The sequence below is a fragment of the Ochotona curzoniae genome, unplaced genomic scaffold (assembly GCF_017591425.1).
Source record: "Ochotona curzoniae isolate NIBS_2020 unplaced genomic scaffold, NIBS_Ocur_1.0 scaffold_4701, whole genome shotgun sequence".
NCBI lineage: Eukaryota > Metazoa > Chordata > Mammalia > Lagomorpha > Ochotonidae > Ochotona > Ochotona curzoniae.
In genome coordinates this window covers 51,040,583-51,059,173 of record NW_024467122.1, presented here as the reverse complement: position 1 = coordinate 51,059,173, position 18,591 = coordinate 51,040,583, and the positions used below count along the sequence as shown (strand labels likewise).

General features: G+C 43.3%; 2 protein-coding genes across 4 annotated transcripts in view; both read right to left on the bottom strand.

Moving 5' to 3' along the window:
• Window positions 1-1,270: 1,270 nt before the first annotated feature.
• Window positions 1,271-14,601, bottom strand: CCNDBP1 (cyclin D1 binding protein 1). The gene is made up of 11 exons (XM_040969015.1): window positions 14,423-14,601; window positions 14,219-14,278; window positions 13,919-13,998; window positions 11,580-11,661; window positions 9,931-10,027; window positions 9,708-9,781; window positions 9,154-9,230; window positions 7,461-7,741; window positions 5,334-5,394; window positions 1,979-2,025; window positions 1,271-1,710 (listed from the first exon to the last, which is right to left on the bottom strand). The coding sequence occupies exons 1-11, from the start codon at window positions 14,532-14,534 to the stop codon at window positions 1,596-1,598; spliced, it is 1,086 nt and encodes a 361-aa protein (XP_040824949.1). The 5' UTR covers window positions 14,535-14,601; the 3' UTR covers window positions 1,271-1,595.
• Window positions 14,602-14,759: 158 nt separating this feature from the next.
• TMEM62 (transmembrane protein 62) overlaps window positions 14,760-18,591 on the bottom strand; it is a 38,706-nt gene continuing 34,874 nt past the window's right edge. For all 3 annotated transcript variants that reach the window (XM_040969038.1, XM_040969040.1, XM_040969041.1), the window contains one exon: window positions 14,760-15,908. In XM_040969038.1, coding sequence (XP_040824972.1) covers window positions 15,582-15,908 — 327 coding nt within the window. In that variant the 3' untranslated portion in view covers window positions 14,760-15,581. The remainder of the gene's footprint in view (window positions 15,909-18,591) is intronic.

Here is an 18,591-nt window from a genome sequence, read left to right as displayed (position 1 = left end):
GTTAGCTTTGACACCTGCATACCATATATTAGAATTCCTAGCTAAGACCTGGCTCTTCTATTTCCAATCCTGTTTCCTATTACTATTAATCCTGGGAGGCAGCAAGCAGGATGATGGCTCAAGTATTGAGCCTCTACCATCCACTTAGGAGGCCTAGATAGAGTTCTAAGCTCCTAGCTTCAGACAGGCCCAGCTGTGGCCACTGCAGGTTTTGGAGGGTAAACCAACAAAGCTCTCCATCTGCCTCTGTCCTCCAAACAAAACAAAACAAAACAAAAAGCTTGTTTAAGGAATTTCAAAAGCATAACCGCTGGGGCTGGTCTTGTGACATCAGTATCCCATATCACAATGCCAGTTTGAGCACTGGCTGTTTGACTTCAAATCCAGCTCCCTGTTAGTGTTCCTGGGAAGGCAGCAACAGGTTACCTAGGCCCCTGCCAACAAGTGAGAGACTGCAGATGCAATTTCAGGTTCCCGGCTTTGACCTGGTCCAGACCAGAATTTTAAGATCATTTGGGAAGCAAACCAGAAGAAGGAGGTCTCCCTGTGTGTCGCTCTGCTTTTAAAATAAATAAATAAATAATATTTAAAAGAAAAAAGAATGGCTGCTATTGCTGCTAATACCTAAAAGGATCAGAAAGGCAGCTGATCCTGAATTACGCCTGAAGAAGAAAGGGGCAGCTTAAGGATGGTAAAGATTTTAGTTCATGTATAAAGTCCAATTTAAAACACCAAGTGGATTTAACCTCCTTCCCAAAATGTGATCTTGTACACAGGGGAAGAAATAATTGTTAATTTTGCATCAGAATGAACTGAAAAATACTTAAAGATCCTCTTATGCATTACAAATTTCTGATGTATAAAAAATATGATAGTTACACTTGGGGACATACATAGAATAATGGTAATACAATAACTAGTATGATAATATAGGTATGCATAAAGAGAATAAAACTGTTTAACGTACTTTAGAGGCATGGAGTAAGCCTGGTGTAACATTCAGAAGGTCTTACTAAGAAAAATCACATCATAGAACATGCTGAAGTACCAAGAGGGACATTGGAATCATCTGTTCTAAATAAACCAAAGCCATCTGTTTTTGTTCTAAATACACATCTGATCAGAACACATCGTATCAGCACACCTATAAACCTACAAATGAAAGCAATGCTCTACTCCTAACCTGCTGTATTTCTGATAGCAAGAAGTGTGGGAAAAGGAACTCATTTAATCATTGGCAGCTCAGTATTTTGTTGAGACCACCACCAACTTTGACAATGAAACAATACACTTTATTGAAAATAAGGAGTAAGGGAAACTCCGAGAGGCAACTCAGGATCATGAGCACATGCAATTATCATTTGCATCTAGCACAGAAAAATATATTACACTCATGCAGTTTATAAATAATCACCAGTCTAGTCTAGCAACAATCTCTGGTAATAATTTTGTTGGTGTTTTGTTAAATACAGAAAAGAATGCCCTTTTTTATCCAGCAAGCATTATTTCCACTCTGTTTTAAAGAAGCAGACATCAGAGCCTGGCTATGATGCATAGAGACAGAGGGAGAGAATAGTACAAATGAACCTGATCACTCATAGTTCGATTTCTCTCTGAGTGAGCTCTTTGATTCTGTTCATGCAGTGATCAATGGCATTCATCAGTAGAGGGATCCAACTGTCTTCTGGCTGGGGGGTCACATGACTTGCTCTGCAAACAAGACAGAAACAAATAGAAGTTAGGTGTGTTATAATAGCAAGGGAAACAGCTATCCCTCAAGAAAGCACAGAGGAAACTACAACAAAGGCAAGGTAAACCATTTTGAGGAAACTCAGCTGCTCCCCCACCAAAGCTGAGAGAAGACCCCACACTCCCTCTGGCACACTCCCTGAAACAGGGGCTTGGGAGCTGAGAATGGTTTCACAGGAAATCAGGCTTATAATCAAAAAGCTTTCTGGGAAGAAGTCTTCATACTTACTTTGTAATTTCAAGTGCCTTCTTTAAAACAGAAACAAGCTTTGCAGACTAGAAAAAAGACAAAGAAGTTACTCACCCTGAGCTCAAGTATTCTAAAGGATTCAAGTAATAAGCATTATTGTGGGGCCTGGCATGATGGGTCAGTGGCTAAATCCTTGCCTAGTAGGCTCTGGAATCCCATATGGGCACCTATTTGTGTCCCGGCTACTCCATATCCAGCTCCCTGTTTGTGGCCTGGGAAAGCAATAGAGAATGGCCCAAAGCCTTGGGACCCTGCATCTGCATGAGAGAACCAGAAGAAGCTCCTGGCTCCTGGCTTCAGATCATTTCAGCTCTGGCTATTGTAGCCACTTGGGGAATGAACAGCAGATGGGAGATCTTTCTGTCTCTCCTTCTCTCTGTAAATATGCCTTTCCAATAAAAATAAACAAATCTTTAAAAATTATTATGAAAATGGAACCTTTGACATTGGCATTGTGGCATAGCATGCAAAGCCACCACCTGCGACTCTGACATCCCAATAAGGGCAATCGTCTGTGTCCTAGCTACTCCACTTCCAACCAAGCTCCCTGCTAATGGCCTGGGAAAAGCAGTAGAAAATGACCCAATTGTTTGAAACCCTGCTACCCATGTGTGAGACCCAGAAGAAGTTCCTGGCCTTGGCCTGGCCTAGCCATGGCCACTGCGGCATCTTGGAGGTGGAAGATCTCTCTCTGCAACTCTGACTTACATATAAATTTTTAAAAAAGGCCTTTAAGGCAATATACAAAACCAAAAACATTGACTACGTTAGGATGGTAGGCTCACGGGTTCTCTCCTACTTTGCAAAATTATATTAATACCTCTGATGTAATAGTCTTATATTTTTTACATATAATATATATATTTTAAAGATTTATTTATTTTTATTAGAAAAGCAGATCAGATTATTTATGGAGAGAAGGAAAGACAAAGAGAAAGATGTTCCATCAGCTGGTTTGCTCCCCAAAAGGCCGCAACACCTGGAACCAAGCCTATCCAAAGCCAGAAGCCAGGGCTCTAGATGGAAAGTGGAACAGCGGGGACATGAACCAGTGCCCACATGGGATCCCACACATACAAGGTGATGATTTAGCCAATTGAGCCATTGTGCTGGGTCCTAAATATTTTAAAAAGGAAAAAGAAGATAACCCAAATTTCTTCCAGGTGCTCATAGCTCAAAATGTAAAGCAGAAACAACTACTGCTCCTTTAGAAAAATGTGTAGAAATTTAACAGCATTAATGTCAAGATAATATGGGTGGGCCCAGCGCAGTGGCCTAATGGCTAAAGTCCTTGCCTTGAACGTGCCAGGATCCAATACGGGTGCCAGTTCTAATCCCAGTGGCCCCACTTCCCATTCAGCTCGCTACTTGCAGCCTGGGAAAGCAGTCGAGGATGGCCCAAAGCATAACCCTGCACCTATGTGGGAGACCTGGAAGAGGCTCCTGGCTCCTGGCTTTGGATTGGTTCAACTGCAGCTATTGCAGCCGCTTGGGGAGTGAATCAATGAATGGAAGATCTTTCTCTCTGTTTCTCCTCTTCTCTGTATATTTGACTTTCCAGTAAAAATAAATAAATCTTTTTTTTAAAAGATAATATGGGAACATACATGTCACTAATATAAAACAATACACAAGGGCCAGAATTGTACCACAGAGGATGATGCCACTGCTTTTAACAGTTATCTCACACTTAGGTGCAGGTTTGAGTCCTCACTGCTCAATCCAGCTCCTTGATTGTGTGTCTGAGAAAGCAGCAAAGATAGCCCAATATATGGACCCTTGTCACATACACAGGGGATGAAAATGGAGCTTCAGGCTCTGGCTCCCACCTGGCCCAGTTCCAGCCATTGAAGTCATTAGGGGAGTGAATGAGAGTATGGAAGATCCCTGTTACTCTGTCTTTTCAAATAAATAAATATTCAAAAAAGAAATAAACAAATTCAGCAAATATTTTTAAACTGCCCTGGTAGTTATATGTTTGGGATAACTGACAAGGTATACGGCTAAAGAAATTATTACTCAGGAAGTCAATTTTTAAACATTTAATGCCCCCCAAAATAAATACCCCTGAAAATCCTATTCTACCTGAATATGTCTGCATATCACAAACACAAATTTGATAAGTCTAATTTCTACTACCCAACTTATCAAACTTTTTAAAATATTTATTTTATGGGCCCAACACAATGGCTCAGTGGCTAAATCCTCAACTTGCAAGTGCTAGGATTTCATATGGGCACCAGCTTGTGTTCCAGCTGCTCCATTTCCCTTCTAACTCCCAGCCTATGGCCTTGGAAAACTGTGGAGGATGGCCTAAAGCCTTGGGACCCTGTACCCACTTGGGAGACCTGGAAGAATCTCCTGGCTCCTGAGGTTAGACTGGCTCAGCTCTGGCCATTGTGGCCACTTAGGGAGTGAACCGGCAAATGGAAGATCTTTCTGTCTCTCCTCTCCATAAATAGTATGGTCTGCCTTTCTAATAAAAATAAATAAATCTTTAAAAAATACTTATATATTTGAAAGGCAGGCTTGCAGAGAGGGAGGGAGAGATACATACGTTCCACCTGCTGCTTCACTCCCTAAATGGCAACAATGGCTGGGACTGGTGCTTCACCTGAGTCTTCTATGTAAATGCAAGGGCCCAAGTCTTGAGCCATCTTCACTGCTATCCCTGGTGGATGAGCAGGGGGCTGGATTGGAAGTGGAGTAGCTGGGACTCAAACTGGTGCTCATATGGTATGTAACATTGTAGGTGGTGGTTTAACCTGTTATGGCACAATGTCAGTCCTGTTTATCAAATTTTAGAACTCATAGATCTGACTACAAAACATAAGCAATTTGTTAATTCTAAAATGCAAATAATTTGGGAATAATGTCAGAGATAGGAACTTGAACTTACAAAATAATAGAAGTTCCTCTAGTAAAGGGCATGATACTTGAAAGAATAAAATAAAATAAAATTTTTTGTAAAGGGTTTGACAAACAATGTTTTGAAATCATAGTAGAATATGCTTCCAAAAACTTACTTTTGCTTTGACTAGAAATCAGACACTTGTTATAGGTCAACAGGTCCCTAAAACACAGTGTATTAAGACTTTCTTTGGAAATCAAGTTACTGGCCTCTTAAAAATGATTGCCCAAATGGTTATGGCAGAGAACTAACAAAGTTCATGGCTATTGTAATTCAACTTCAGTAAATATTAATCAAGCTCAAACGTTACTATTGTGCTTATACCCAGGTGTGATAAATAAATATACACACTGTAGCTTAGAGCAAACACTAACGATGAGTGAAACTCTACTGATCAGTCAGCACCTCAAAGCTGGTACTTACATTGATTCGCACTGTCAGATGGCACATAGGTGGATAGACACTCAGAGCCAAATCATCCACACTAAGAGCAGAGAGCACAAATAAACATTTGCAAAATGATGAACAAATCTCACCTAGGTTGTTTCCTGCATTTAACTATGAGACTAGCCAAAAACTGACAGTCCCAGAAATGCCTTTCTACTTTCTTAAATTGGGTAACCAGGCAACCAATACAGAATCAATTCAACTAGTGTTTACTGAAATGCATATACACCATCTCACCAGGAGACTGGAGGAAAACTCATTTGGTGAATGGGATGGTACATGATTCATTCAGTCATAAAGGAGAAGATCTACAAATACCAATTTCGTAATGGACACAGGGAAACTCTATCAACAGAACTGGAGTAAAAGGTACCCGTACATACTAAGATGGGCTCCACTATAACCAAATTTACTAGCCTCAGGAAGAAAACAAACTGACATCACTTCCCTTTCCAACATGATGTAGTAAGCATAAAACACTGAACTGTATAACATTCTTTCCAGAAAGTGTTTAACCTGACTATAGTTATGAAAATGCTCTAGATTGCTGAGTATTCTACAAAATAACTGGTTTCTTTTAAAACATAAGAGGGGTCTAGACAGGGACTACCCTAGACTGTAAGAGACTAAAGACAATCAAATGCAATGTGAGCCCTGAGACCTGGGCAGAAGTCACAATTTATACAATATATCCTAGAGGCACTGACTGGGAAAATTTGAATACTTGTTAATATCATTATAATCAACATAAAATTCTTCTAGGTTTTAATAATCTCATTCTTATTTTTAAGAGTTACATGAAGTATTTCAGTGAAATATCACTGACACAACTTTCCATTAGTTCAGGAAAAAATACATCCATCAAGAAGTAAATAAAAGACAGCTGGTGCAGGCTGGCTGGTTAACCCTCCACCTCCAAGTGCCGGCATCCCATATAGGTGCCATTTCATGTCCCAGATGCTCCACTTTCCATCCAGCTCCCGCTTATGGCCTCGGAAGGCAGCAGAAGATGGCCCAAAACCTAGGGACCCTGCAACTGTGTGGGAGACACAGCAAGGGCTCCTGGCTCCTGGATTTGGACTGGCTCAGCTTAAATAATTGCAGCCATTTGGGGAGTGAACCAGCAGATGGAAAACCTGTCTCTCCTCTTTCTATAAATCTACCATTCCAATAAAAATCAATAAATCTCTTTTAAAAAAAGAAGTAAATTACAGGGCACAGAGGGAGCCTGGGATTATAGCACCACTGGCTAATCTTCTTCTTCTTGCAAGTGCCAGGATCCCATATGCATGTTAGTTTGTGTCCCAGCTGCTGCACTTCCCATCTAGATCGCTGATTATGGCCTGGGAAGGCAGCGGAGGTTGACCCAAAGCCTTGTGACCCTGCAACTATGTGGGAGACACAGCAGAGGTTCCTGGCTCCTGGCTTCAGATCAGCTCAGCTCTGGCCATTGAGCCCACTTGGGAAGTAAACCAGCAGATGGAAAATCTTTCTGTCTCCCCTCTCTCTGTAAGTCTGCATTCCAATAAAAGTAAAATAGATCTTATAAAAAAAAGTAGTAAATCACAGCACACAGGGTGGTGAGGGCGAGGCCTGGCACAACAGCTCTATCGGCTAATCCTCTGCTTTTCAGCAGCAGGATTCCATATGGGCACCAGCTCTATTCCAGTTGCTCCAATTCCTAGCATGGTTCCTGCTTGTAGCCTAGGAAAGCAGTAGAGGATGGTCCAAAGCCTTGGGACTCTCACCCACCTGTGACACCCAGATGGAGTTCTGAGCTCCTGGCTCTGATCTAGTCTAACTAGCGTACTTGAGGAGTAAACCAGTGGAATGAAGACCTCTCTCTCTTGGTCTCACCCTCTCTGCTTGTTGTTCTGTCTTTAAAAAAAAAAATCTTAAAGGAAGAAGTAAAACAATATAGGAACAAAATGTTAACAATAGGTAAATCTGTAAGACAGAAGTAGAAGTTTTAGTGATGAACTCTTGATTTTCCTGAAAGTTTGAGGATTTTTAAAACATTAAAAACTGGAAAAAGCTTTGTGATAAGAACATAAGCAGAGATCACAATAGCGTGCTGATGTGCCAACCAGTGCTCACACCTACCTGGGGCTAATCTCATCAGAAATGTCCACAATGTCGTCCAGCTGGGCCACCTGATCTTTCTTCCCATTCTCTGCCACTAAGATCCGGATTTTCTTCAGGCAGGCTTTGGATGCTCTCACCAGGGCAAGGCAAGGGATTATGAGTTCCTGGTCTTCCTCTGACCAGTACAAGTCCCGGTTGCTTGGAAACCCCAACATGTCATCCCCATCATGATAATTGTCAGAGTTGTCTTCCTCAGAGTCATTCAAGAGGCCACAATAAGGGTCACATTCTTCCACAGCCTAAAACATACCATGATATATGTGAATACAAAAAAAAAACTATTGAGGACAGTGGTGTGATGTGGTGGTAAACTGCATCCAATAATGCTGGCATCCCATTTGGAGTACTGGTTCAAGTCTCAGTTGTTTTACTTCCCATCTAGTTTTCAGCTAATGTGCAGACAATAGGAAATGCCTGGTGGGGGGTGGAGGGGGGGCTGGCACAGTGGCTTAACAGGCCAGTCCTCTGCCTGCATCGAGGATTAACAGGCTAATCCTCATATAGGTGCAGGTTCATATTCTGGCCGCTCCACTTCCTTTCTAGCTCCCTGTTTATGACCTAGGAAAACAGCAAAGGATGGCCCAAGTCCTTGGGACCCTGCACCCATACAGAGACCTGGGAGAAGCTCCTGACTCTCAGCTTCAGCTTGACCCATCTCTGGCTGCTGCAGTCATTTGGGGAGTGAATCAACAGATGGAAGAATACTGTCTCTCCTCTCTCTGTAACTGTGACTTTCCAAGTAAAATAAATTAAAATCCTACCAAAAAAAAAAAAAAAAAGAAGAAGAAGAAGAAGAAGAAGAAGAAGAAAAGAGAAAAGAAAAAAGATGCTTGAGTGCTTGGGTCCCTGTCACCCAAGTGGGAGTGACACATGGAGTTCCTGGCTCCTGGCTTCAGCCTGACCCAGACTAGGCTGTCATAACCATTTGGAAATGAACCAGCTGATGGAAGAGTCTCTCTGCTTCACCTGCTTTGTCATTCTACTTTTCAAGTAAGTAAATAAATAAATTTTAATTTAAAAAATAAAAAATCCCATTACACTTTTAATACCTTGGCGGAGTTGTCCAAAACCCTTAGCTAGTTACTTAAGTAACAGCAACTGAATTAAATCACTTTGCAAACCCTGTTCTTATACTTTGTATCCAGCAATGAAACAGTCAGGGTTGATACACACTGGAAGACAGAAGACAGGACTGTGATGGAAACTATTTAGTCCATCCTCACAAAGCCTCTTTTCATAATCAGGTCACATCTATCAGTCATAAAAGGCCTGGGTTTTGTTTTTATGTATTTTGGGTTTTTTTTTTTAGTCCATTTATTTATTTGAAAGATAGAGTGACAGAGAGATCAAACCACATATCAAGATCTTCCATCAGTTGGTTCACTTCATAAATGGCTGCAATGGTGCAAGGCTGGCCAAGCTAAGAGCCAGCAACTCCATCTACTGGGTGGCAGGGGCCCAGGGACCCACGTTATCATCTGCTATTTTCCCAGGCACGTTAGAATAGAGCTAGGTTGGAAGTGGTACTGTCAGGACCTTAACCAATGCCAATTTGTAATGTAAGAGTTGCATGGTATGGCCTAACCCTCTGCACCACAATACTAGCCTCTGGAGTGGGTCTAATGACCAGCAAAGACAGAGCTACCCTTACCCGTTCCATTTCTTCATGGGCATCCTTCACAAAATCCACACTGTTGGTCAGCATTAACAGAGCTGCAGCCTTGTTATCTGTGAGTGAAAAATCAGAATCATTAGAAATAGAGGAAAAACCTAACAATTCTCTTAAGATATGAAGAGCAACCAACACTTGCTATTAAAATATGTCAATGACAGTCAATAGGGTGACAACTTAATGTAAAATTCTTCTCAATATGATTTGTCAGGAGAGAAAATAAATGGTCACATGATGGTTTTCAGCATGATCTTCCTAGATGACCACATCTTTTGGCCCACTTCATTATGTCCTGTAGTAACACTCCTGGGACAGGACTAACAGAAAAACTACGTTTGTGAAACACAGCCTTAGCAAGAAGAGAATCTGAAGTCAGAAAGTTGCATAAAGTATTCATGCTTATCTATGAATGTTGGTGATAAATGATATATTTCACCAAACTGTACAGAAATGAAAATACACACTTTACAAAGCTAGAAGGTAGAGCTATTTTGGCCAGCCAAGTCACTGGGCCACTGCCCACTTTGACTCACCTTTAGGTATTTGAGGTACCCGCTGGCATGCAACCCAGACACTGTTGCAGGAAATAAGTTCATCGTTCTCAGGGCTGGGGAAAGGAATCAGTAAGGATACATCAATAACCTAGCCTCTCTCTCCTAAAAATCTTCTTCCTGCCAGCTATCAGTAACTTTACCATAAACTGAGTTTTCCCTGACAGAGGTAAGGAACCCATAAACTGATAACTGGCATCATTACCTCTGGGCTGGAGTAGTGGAAAGTACTTCAACGAGCTGAGCCATGCCGTCCACGATGTCCAGAGTGGCACCTCGAACCAGTTTCCTCAGCGTGATCCCTAAGGCCCAACCCAAAGAGTAAGCAGCCTGGCCTTTTTTTTTTTTTTCAGAAGTTACCATCTGCTTTCCTAATTGTCAGACTACACAACTTTGAGATCATGGGCACCACATGCTTGAAACAAAGTGCACATGCTTGAAATAAAGTGCTCACACAAAACTTAAATCCCCATGTCATTTTCTTGCCCCTCTAATTACCCTTTAGAAATGTTCTCCAAAACAGATATGGAATGGAATCTCTCCATGATAGCATATATTCATGCATTGAGGACAGCAATCTCCTGATGACAATTATGGTTGAAACACCTGAAGTTTAAACCATTTGTGAAAAACCCTGAAGATCCATGACATGTATCATTTATAATTTTCACTTGACTATAAATCAAGCCATGAATCTACAGGCAGGGATGAAGCCCACTAAACTCATGAAAGAGTTAGGAAATAGGGTGTGATGTAGTACGGAGAGAGGAGAATAGTGAGATCCTGGGCCCAGATACAGAGCTGAGATTGTCTGCATCCGTCACTGAACAGGTTGAGGCAGGAGAAGACAATGAAAACCACAGGGCTTAAGAATCAGCAATTTCTAACATTTCTTGCATTTTCTAACATATTGGTCACTCAATACCATGTCAGTTAACTCCATAATGTTGTAAATTGTTGCTGATGTTATGTAGTGGCTTTTCATTGCACAGGATGATATTCTGCCAGCTCTGCTTTCAGACCAGAGATGGTCTCCCCAAGAAACTGTTGAATTTATCTGGACAATAAGATACTGGACTCTATGCATGGTACATGCTTGCAATGAAGGATTCATTACTAGATTTGAACTGTAATACTGCAACTATGTGGAGGAATCCACCATGGGGGGAGGGCATGGGAAGGGGCTGGGGGAAGCTCAGAGCCTATGAAACTGTGTCATAAAATGAAATGAAATTAAAAAAAAATAATAACAAAATAAAATAATGAACATGTTATATAATAATAATTAAAAAAAAAAAGAATCAGGGCCCGGCGCAGTGGCGCAAGTGGTTAAGTCCTCGCCTTGCACACCGGGATCCCATATGGGCGCCGGTTCTAATCCCGGCGGCCCCGCTTCCCTTCCAGCTCCCTGCCTGTGGCCTGGGAAAGCAGTCGAGGACGGCCCAAAGCTTTGGGACCCTGCACCCGCGTGGGAGACCCAGAAGAGGCTCCTGGCTTCGGATCGGCATAGTATCGGCCCGTTGCGCTCACTTGGGGAGTGAATCATCGGATGGAAGATCTTTCTCTCTGTCTCTCCTCTCTGTATATCCGCCTTTCCAATGAAAAAAATAATAAAAATAAATCTTTAAAAAAAAAAAAAAAGAATCAGCAAAGCAGGAGAGATGAGAAGTTAGAGCTGTGTAACATCTGTATCTTAGCACAATGGCTTGATTGTAGAGACCACTGACACGACAGAATTATTTTTACCCGTGATATGCTGAAGTTGGAAAAAGGAAAAAGTCTCAGGACATCACACATTGCATTAGCAGAGACCTAGTGTATACACACAAAGCTCACGTGAACAAGGTGCCTTACCCTGCTCCTTGGGAAGTGAATAGTACACTGCAATGATTGCCGTGATAACAGCACAGACTTGTTCACAGAAACTCTGGGTTTCCTGCAAGGTGATGGGCCAAATTCAGGATGAAAAAAGCAAATGTATTGAATCAATGTGGTCAATCTTTTTACCACATGTGTACAGTTTTATAGAAGTCTTCTTAGGAACTAAGTCTTGAGCTATGTTCAATCTACATCAGGGAGGAGCTGGATGAACACCACACTGGGCACACATTTAATAAAGTAGTAAGAAACAACAGGAAAATCTTACTCCTATTACGTTAACATTTCAAGATACTCATGATCTGTTGTGAGACAGTCACCGTATCTCGGGCCAGAAGGTGACAAACTATGGCCCAAAGACCAAATCAGGCTCACTGTTTATAAAGTGCTCCTGGTACACAGCCATGTTCACTGGTTTATAAGTTCACATTGTGGTTAGCACTAGATGGGTGAAGTAAGTTGCAAACCCTAAAATATTTACTGAGTTTTTAACAGGAAAAATTGCCAGCCCCAGCATTAGACCATTAGGTCATGTCTCTCACTTTTTTAGCAAAATTACAATCTGTCAATAAGGGTATAGTATCAACAACCCTCAGTGTTTATTTTCCTTCTCAGTAGCACTGGCTTTCTCGAATTTTCTCTATCTTCAAACCTCCACTAAATCCTAAGCCAATGCCACATAAAATGTGGTTCAGGTTGATACCAGTTAACAAACTGCTACCAGTGTGAGCTGAAATAAATGTAGCAACTGAGAAGTGCTGAAAAATGCACATGGCAGGGCCCTGCATGGTAGTCTAGCGGCTAAAGTCCTTGCCTTGTATGTGACAAGATCTCATATGAGTGCCAGTTCGTATCCTGGCTGTTCCACTTCCCTTCCAGCTCCCTGCTTGTGGCCTGGGAAAGCACTAGAGGATGGCCCAAGGCCTTGGGATTCTGCACTCCCATGGGAGACCTGAAGAAGCTCCTGGCTCCTGGCTTTGGTTTAGCCCAGTCCTAGCCATTGCAGCCATTGGGAAGTGAACCAGTGAATGCACAATCTCTATGTCTCCCATTCACTCTACAACTCTGCCTTTAAAATAAAAATAAATAAATCTTGAGAAAGATTTGTAGAGAGAAGGAGAGACAGAAAGAAAGATCTTCCATCTACTGGTTCATTTTCCAAGTGCGCTCAATGGCCAGAGCTGAGCTGATCCAAAGCCAGGAGTCAGGAGTTTCCTCTAGGTCTTCTATGCAGGAGCAGGGGCCCAAGGCTTTGGGGCCATTCTCAACTGCTTTCCACAGGCAGGCAGCTAGAAGGGAAGTGGAACGGCCTGGATACGAACTGGCGCCCATAAACGCCATATACAATGCTAGTGCATACAAGGTGAGGACTTAGCCACTAGGCCCCTGCACCAGGTTCAAAATAAATAAATCTTAAAAAATAAGTATCATCTCAATATATATGGATATACAGAATGAGATAGAAAATTACTACAAAAAACAAAACTACGAATATGCCATTCTCAAATGACCTTTTTCCAAATTCAGTATATGAACTCTAGAAAAAATGAAGTTAGTAGCACAGGGCATGCCTGCTTGCAACCAATATGTTTATTTTCACTAGTCTTATAATAAAGGATTATTATCCATGCATTCTCTATTTTAGCACTTTTTTTCCTGGGAATATTTTCTACTGACATACAGTGACCCACAAAGATTGTTGTGTGCAATTCATGGTTTACAATATTGGCAAGATGGAATTGATTTAAAATGTTCACAGAGAGTACTTTGTTAAATACTATTCAGGCACCACAAAGAACCAAGCAATTTCCTATGTGCACTCAGAATTGATTTTCAAACTGTTACCACCTTTTTTGTTAAAAGAAGACCCAATGAGCTTTATTGTGTTAAAAAAAAAACACACATTTACACTTCAATGTACAGGAATGAATGTATATGTGCATAAAATAGTCTGTATAAGGAAAAACACTGAAGTTAACTGGGGAGAGGAGACAAAAATAGGAGGAAATAAACTTCGGTACAATTCAACTTGGTAGCTTTCAAATGTCATACCACTATATAGTATGATTTAAAAGTTCCTAATTAAACATAGAATGAAAAATACTAATATAAAAGGGTTCCGTGTCGGTATGGAGTAGTTCAGACAACAAGGCAGAGTTAAATTCTAGTTTTACCGCTTGGGTACCCGATGCTGAGCCTGTGAATCCGCTGACTCACGAGTCAGCATGACAACATCAATGTGAACTTTGGGTGCTGATTTGGGAGACCCGCCTACTCCGTGCCCCTCCTAACGACGGCAGGAAAGTGGAGCCCACCTGCGGAGCTGGCAGTGGACGTCGACAGAAGGCTGCGGTCAGAGTCGTGGCCTCCCGGGACACGTTCTCGGCTGCCTCAACTGCGGGGTGTCAGAGGAGCCCACGGGTTAAGGCTGGAGCAGCTGCCGGGCGAGTGCATTCCCTCTCCACCCTCACCACCCCCGACCTGCCCAACACTCCCCCCCAAAGCAGTGTTTTTACAAGGCTGGTGTGCCCCCAGAGGATGCGGCGAGGGCTGGGGGTGAGGGTGGCGAGTTGGGCTGTATGTGGGGGGAGGTCCACGACGCCAGGGGCACTCACTGAGTCTTCTCCAAAACAGCTCCCGGTTAAACTCCTCGAGGGTCCCGCGGGCCTCGCCGACTGATGGATGTGGCATGAGAGGGACAGAGAATGGCGAAAGGCAAAGCTCAGGGAAGCGGATCCTAGGCTCCCCCAACCCCGGCCGCCCGGCATGGCTTCTCTCCAGCCCCAAGAGCGCCCTGGACGTCCCTAGCGTCAGCTCACCCCGCACTCGAGGGAGGAGGAGGCGCAGCTCCACGGCCAAGCGCCGCAGCTGCTCCTCAGGCGGAGCCAGGGTGGAGGCTGCTGCCTCTGCAGGTGCAGCCACGTCGCCCATCTCAGTCACTCGGGAAACCTCGGACCACCAGGGTCTCCCTCAGAATCACCCAGCAGCGTCCCCACCAGGACCGCTTCCGGCAACAAGCCGCCTGCCCCGCCCCTTCCGGCGTCCCGAGGCCCCGCCCCGACCAAGGCTGAGGACTGGTCACCAGTTCTCTCCTTCCCAGGGGCGGGGCTGCAAAGCAAGGTTCTGGCTCTTGGTCTTTTGGAGAAAGTACTCGTGTTTTCTGGTTGTTTTAAATTATTTATTTATTTGAGGCAGACAAAGGGGGCAGAGAGAGACACACAGAACGGAGCGTGCTCCCATCTATCGGGTCACTCCACTAGATCTCCAAACCAGCAGCAGCAGGAAACTCAAATCCCAGGCTCCCGTGTGGGTGACAGTCAGGCACCCTGGCTCCCAGGGCGTGCATTATCAGGAGGCTGGACTCTAGAAGGAGCGCAGTCAGGACTGTCTCAACCGTGCCTTAAACACTAGGCCAAAAGCTTGCCTCCCACGGCATTTATTCATTCACTCATTAGTTGAAACCATCCCCAATTAAGGGATGAGAGCCCAGACCCTGTGGCAAACAGGGCTAAGAACTAGTATGTTAATGGTACTCAGGGTTGGGCCCAAGTTCACAGTTTCACTGTCCCTAAAATAGCACCTTTAACAGCTGTTAAGTTCCAGGTAGCTGGATAGGTGCTTTACATGGGAAAACCCTAAGAAAAAAAAAATCACTGGGCCTCAGATGCTCCCATACACATACCCATCCTCTGTCCAGTGGATCTCCTAGATTAGGATTTTTCTCTTCACACATAGAAATCAAATCCTTTGCCTCCTTAGGGAAGGAAAGAATCAAGTCATTATTTAGATACTTTTCTGCAGTCAGCATGTAGGACTCCGTAGTGGGTAATCCCTGTTACATCTGAGTATCAAAGGAGCAGCAGCTCCCCTGCAGCTCACACACCAACACTGGCCTTCCACCTGCTACTGGAGCAGAGCCTGGACACACAGCTGCAGAGGCTGGATTTCCACCTGGCTCTTCGTGGCGAGACACCACCCTCAGGAGCTCAGGTGGCTTTTCAAATACACCATGAAGGTTCCAAATTTAGTGGCACTCAGTGTCCACACATAACAGATGAGCACAGGGGTCAGCAGTGTCAACCAGGTCCGCAAAGGGGAGACTAAAAAAGCCAGGGCGCCGTGAGTCACATGAAGAAAGTAGCAGGAATAAAGTTGCCAGATGTAGAGCAGGAGCATGAGCAGGTGCACAGGTACAGTTTTCAAGTATTTTCCTTGATGGAGATGAGACCTGAAGTTGTGGCCGAAGCATCGCTGCAGCAGGCTCCAACACAGGTAAGCCATTAGGGGGATGTTGAAAAACACCAGCTGGAAAAGGAGCATGGAACCGTTAGCTCACCTTGGAGGGCTCGGGTCTGAATACCACCACTGTGGGTGCCTCTTAAGGATGTGTGACCCTTTGCCTGTTGATCATACTTGCTTCTCACACAACAGTTGTCTTGTCGTTAGTTATGTGTTTGCCTGTGCTCTGGTGAGGACTAATTTACATTGAGATTTCAATTTGTAGTACAGTATTCAATTGACAGTCGATATCTAACAGTGTCTAAGTTGGAATTGAATAATTATGTATACACATACATAGAGTATATATACTCTTTTGGGGAGCAGAAAGTGGGGAGGGAGTTGATTATTAGTTGTTTTTTTTTTAATTTAGCTCTGTGTTTTTGTTTGAGGCAACCTGATGAACACTCAAATACAAATTAGAAGGACTAAGTTATACTTTAAGTTTAACTGTTGTGTGATTTCATTTATTCACACAATAAACATTTAGCACCTATTATGTGAAAGGCACTAGGCTAGTTTCTAGGAACAAAGTGATAAGACTGCTAACATCCTAACAAGGTGAATAGAGGCCAGGAAATACAAAAGATAAGTACAGATTGTGGTATGTTCAAAGAAAGCAGTAACTGGGTCATGAGAGGTAACTGAGTGAAGTTGAAGGACAGGTACATGTCAACAGAGGGAAGTGCACTCCAGGCAGAGGAAGCCAAAGAAAGGCCCAGAGGTGGGAGCAGTCTTGGCCTCTTCAAGAGAATGCTCTTGGAGCAGAAGCCAGGGAGAAATGGGACCAGTCAGTAGGAACCAGATTATGTTGCTACTCTGCTTAAAGGGTTTCAAACTGAGACATAGTTGAGGTGATTAAGGTTTTAAAAAGACTACGTAGTGGGGTGGGGTGGTGGAGTTGGGAGGGCGATGGTGCAGCAAGCTAATCCTCCACTTTGTAGCACTGGCATCCCATAAGGGTGCCAGTTTGTGTCCTAGCTGCTCCACTTCCAACCCAGCTCCCTGTTTCTGGCTGCTTGGGAAGGCAATGGAGAATGGTCCAAGTCCTTAGTCCTTGCTCCCACATGGGAGACCTGGAAGAAGTTCCAGGCTCCCAGATTCAGATCAGCTCACCTCCGCCCTTGCAGTCGGGGGAGTGAACCAGCAGATAGAATCTCTCTGTTTCTCGCTCTCTCTCTCTCTCTCCTCTCTTTATAAAATCTGACTTTCCCCAACAAAAATAAATAAGCCCTTTACAAAAGAAAGACTACATGGGATGCTCTCTGGTAAACTGACAGCATGGGAGCAAGAACCACAGTAAGAAAGCTGGCAAAAAATAATTTAGAATGAGATGGTGGTAACAGAGACAAGGAGTAACAGATATATCCAATATACTTACTGCAGGTTATCAAACAAGGTACAACCTGCTAATGAACTTTACATAGATATGAAAGAATGTAAAAATGTGGGGATATATCTTGAAGAAACTGGGTAAATAGTGGAATCATTAACTAACTTGGAAAAAATTATGATGGAACAGATTTGGGGTGGAAACTGAAGAACCTATCAGACACATATTAACATTAAGGTGAGGTGTCTGTTAGGCATCTAAAGGAAGATGAAATTGCATCTGGTTGTACAGGCACTTGAAGTGAAAAGATGTCTAGATCATATTCATTAAAATATGAGGACCAGCACTGTGGCACAGCTAAGCTGCCACCTGCAACGCTGGCATTCCATTTGGGTATTGGTGGAATTCTGGCTGTTGCGTTATTGATATTGATCCAGCAACTTGTTAATGTGCCCAAAAATGGCCTGTTCCCATAAGGAAGATCCTGATGAAGCTCTCGGCTTCCTGGCTTTGGCCTGGCCCAGTCCTGGCCATTACACTCATTTAGGGAGTAAACAGGTAGATGGAACATCTTGCTCGCTCTTTTTCTTACACATTTCAAATAAATAAAATGCAACTTTTTAAAAATGTGAATGATAGGGCCTGGCACAGTAGTCTAGCAGCTAAAGTCCTCGCCTTGAACATGCTGGGATCCCATATGGTTGCCGGTTCCAATCCTGGCAGCTCCACTTCCCATCCAGCTCCCTGCTTGTGGCCTGGGAAAGCAGTGAAGGACAGCCTAAAGCTTTGGGATCCTGTACCCATGTGGGAGACCCAGAAGAGTTCCTGGCTCCTGTCTCTGGATTGGTGCAGCTCTGGCCGTTGCAGTCACTTGGGAAGTGAATCATCAGACAGATCTTCGATTCCTCTCTCTCTGCATATCTGACTTTGCAATAAAAATTAATAAATCTTTTTTAAAAAGGTGAATGATAGAATTTACAAAGAAAAAAGCTTTGTTTTTTGGTAAGGTTTGGGTTTCACAAAGTATAAAAGTGATTCTGGCTGTAGGCATCGTGGTGCAAAAGGCTAAACCAGTGCTTGGGCTACCTGTATCCATTGTCAGACAATTTGGTTCAGGTCCCAGTCACTCTGTACTTGTAACATACAGCTGATAATGGCCGAAGGACTTGGGTTTCTTTCAGACACGAGGGGTCTTGGACAGACTTCTGTTCTGGCTTTAGCCTGGCTGCTGCAGGCATTTGAAGAGTGATCTAGCACATGTCTCTGTCTCTGCCTTACTCTGCTAGTCTGTCTGTCTGACTTTCTTTCTTCCTTCCTTTCTTTTTTTAATTGCAAACTCAAATATACAGAGAGGAGGAGAGACAGAAAGGAAGACCT

Excerpts from the sequence above, each read along its gene's own strand:
- CCNDBP1 (XM_040969015.1), bottom strand. The coding sequence starts at position 14,534 with ATGGGCGACGTGGCTGCACCTGCAGAGGCAGCAGCCTCCACCCTGGCT. Across the intron at positions 5,395-7,460 it reads TCTGATGAGATTAGCCCCAG|TGTGGATGATTTGGCTCTGA; the intron begins GTAGGTGTGAGC and ends CTCTGCTCTTAG. Across the intron at positions 1,711-1,978 it reads AAGGCACTTGAAATTACAAA|AGCAAGTCATGTGACCCCCC; the intron begins GTAAGTATGAAG and ends TCTTGTTTGCAG.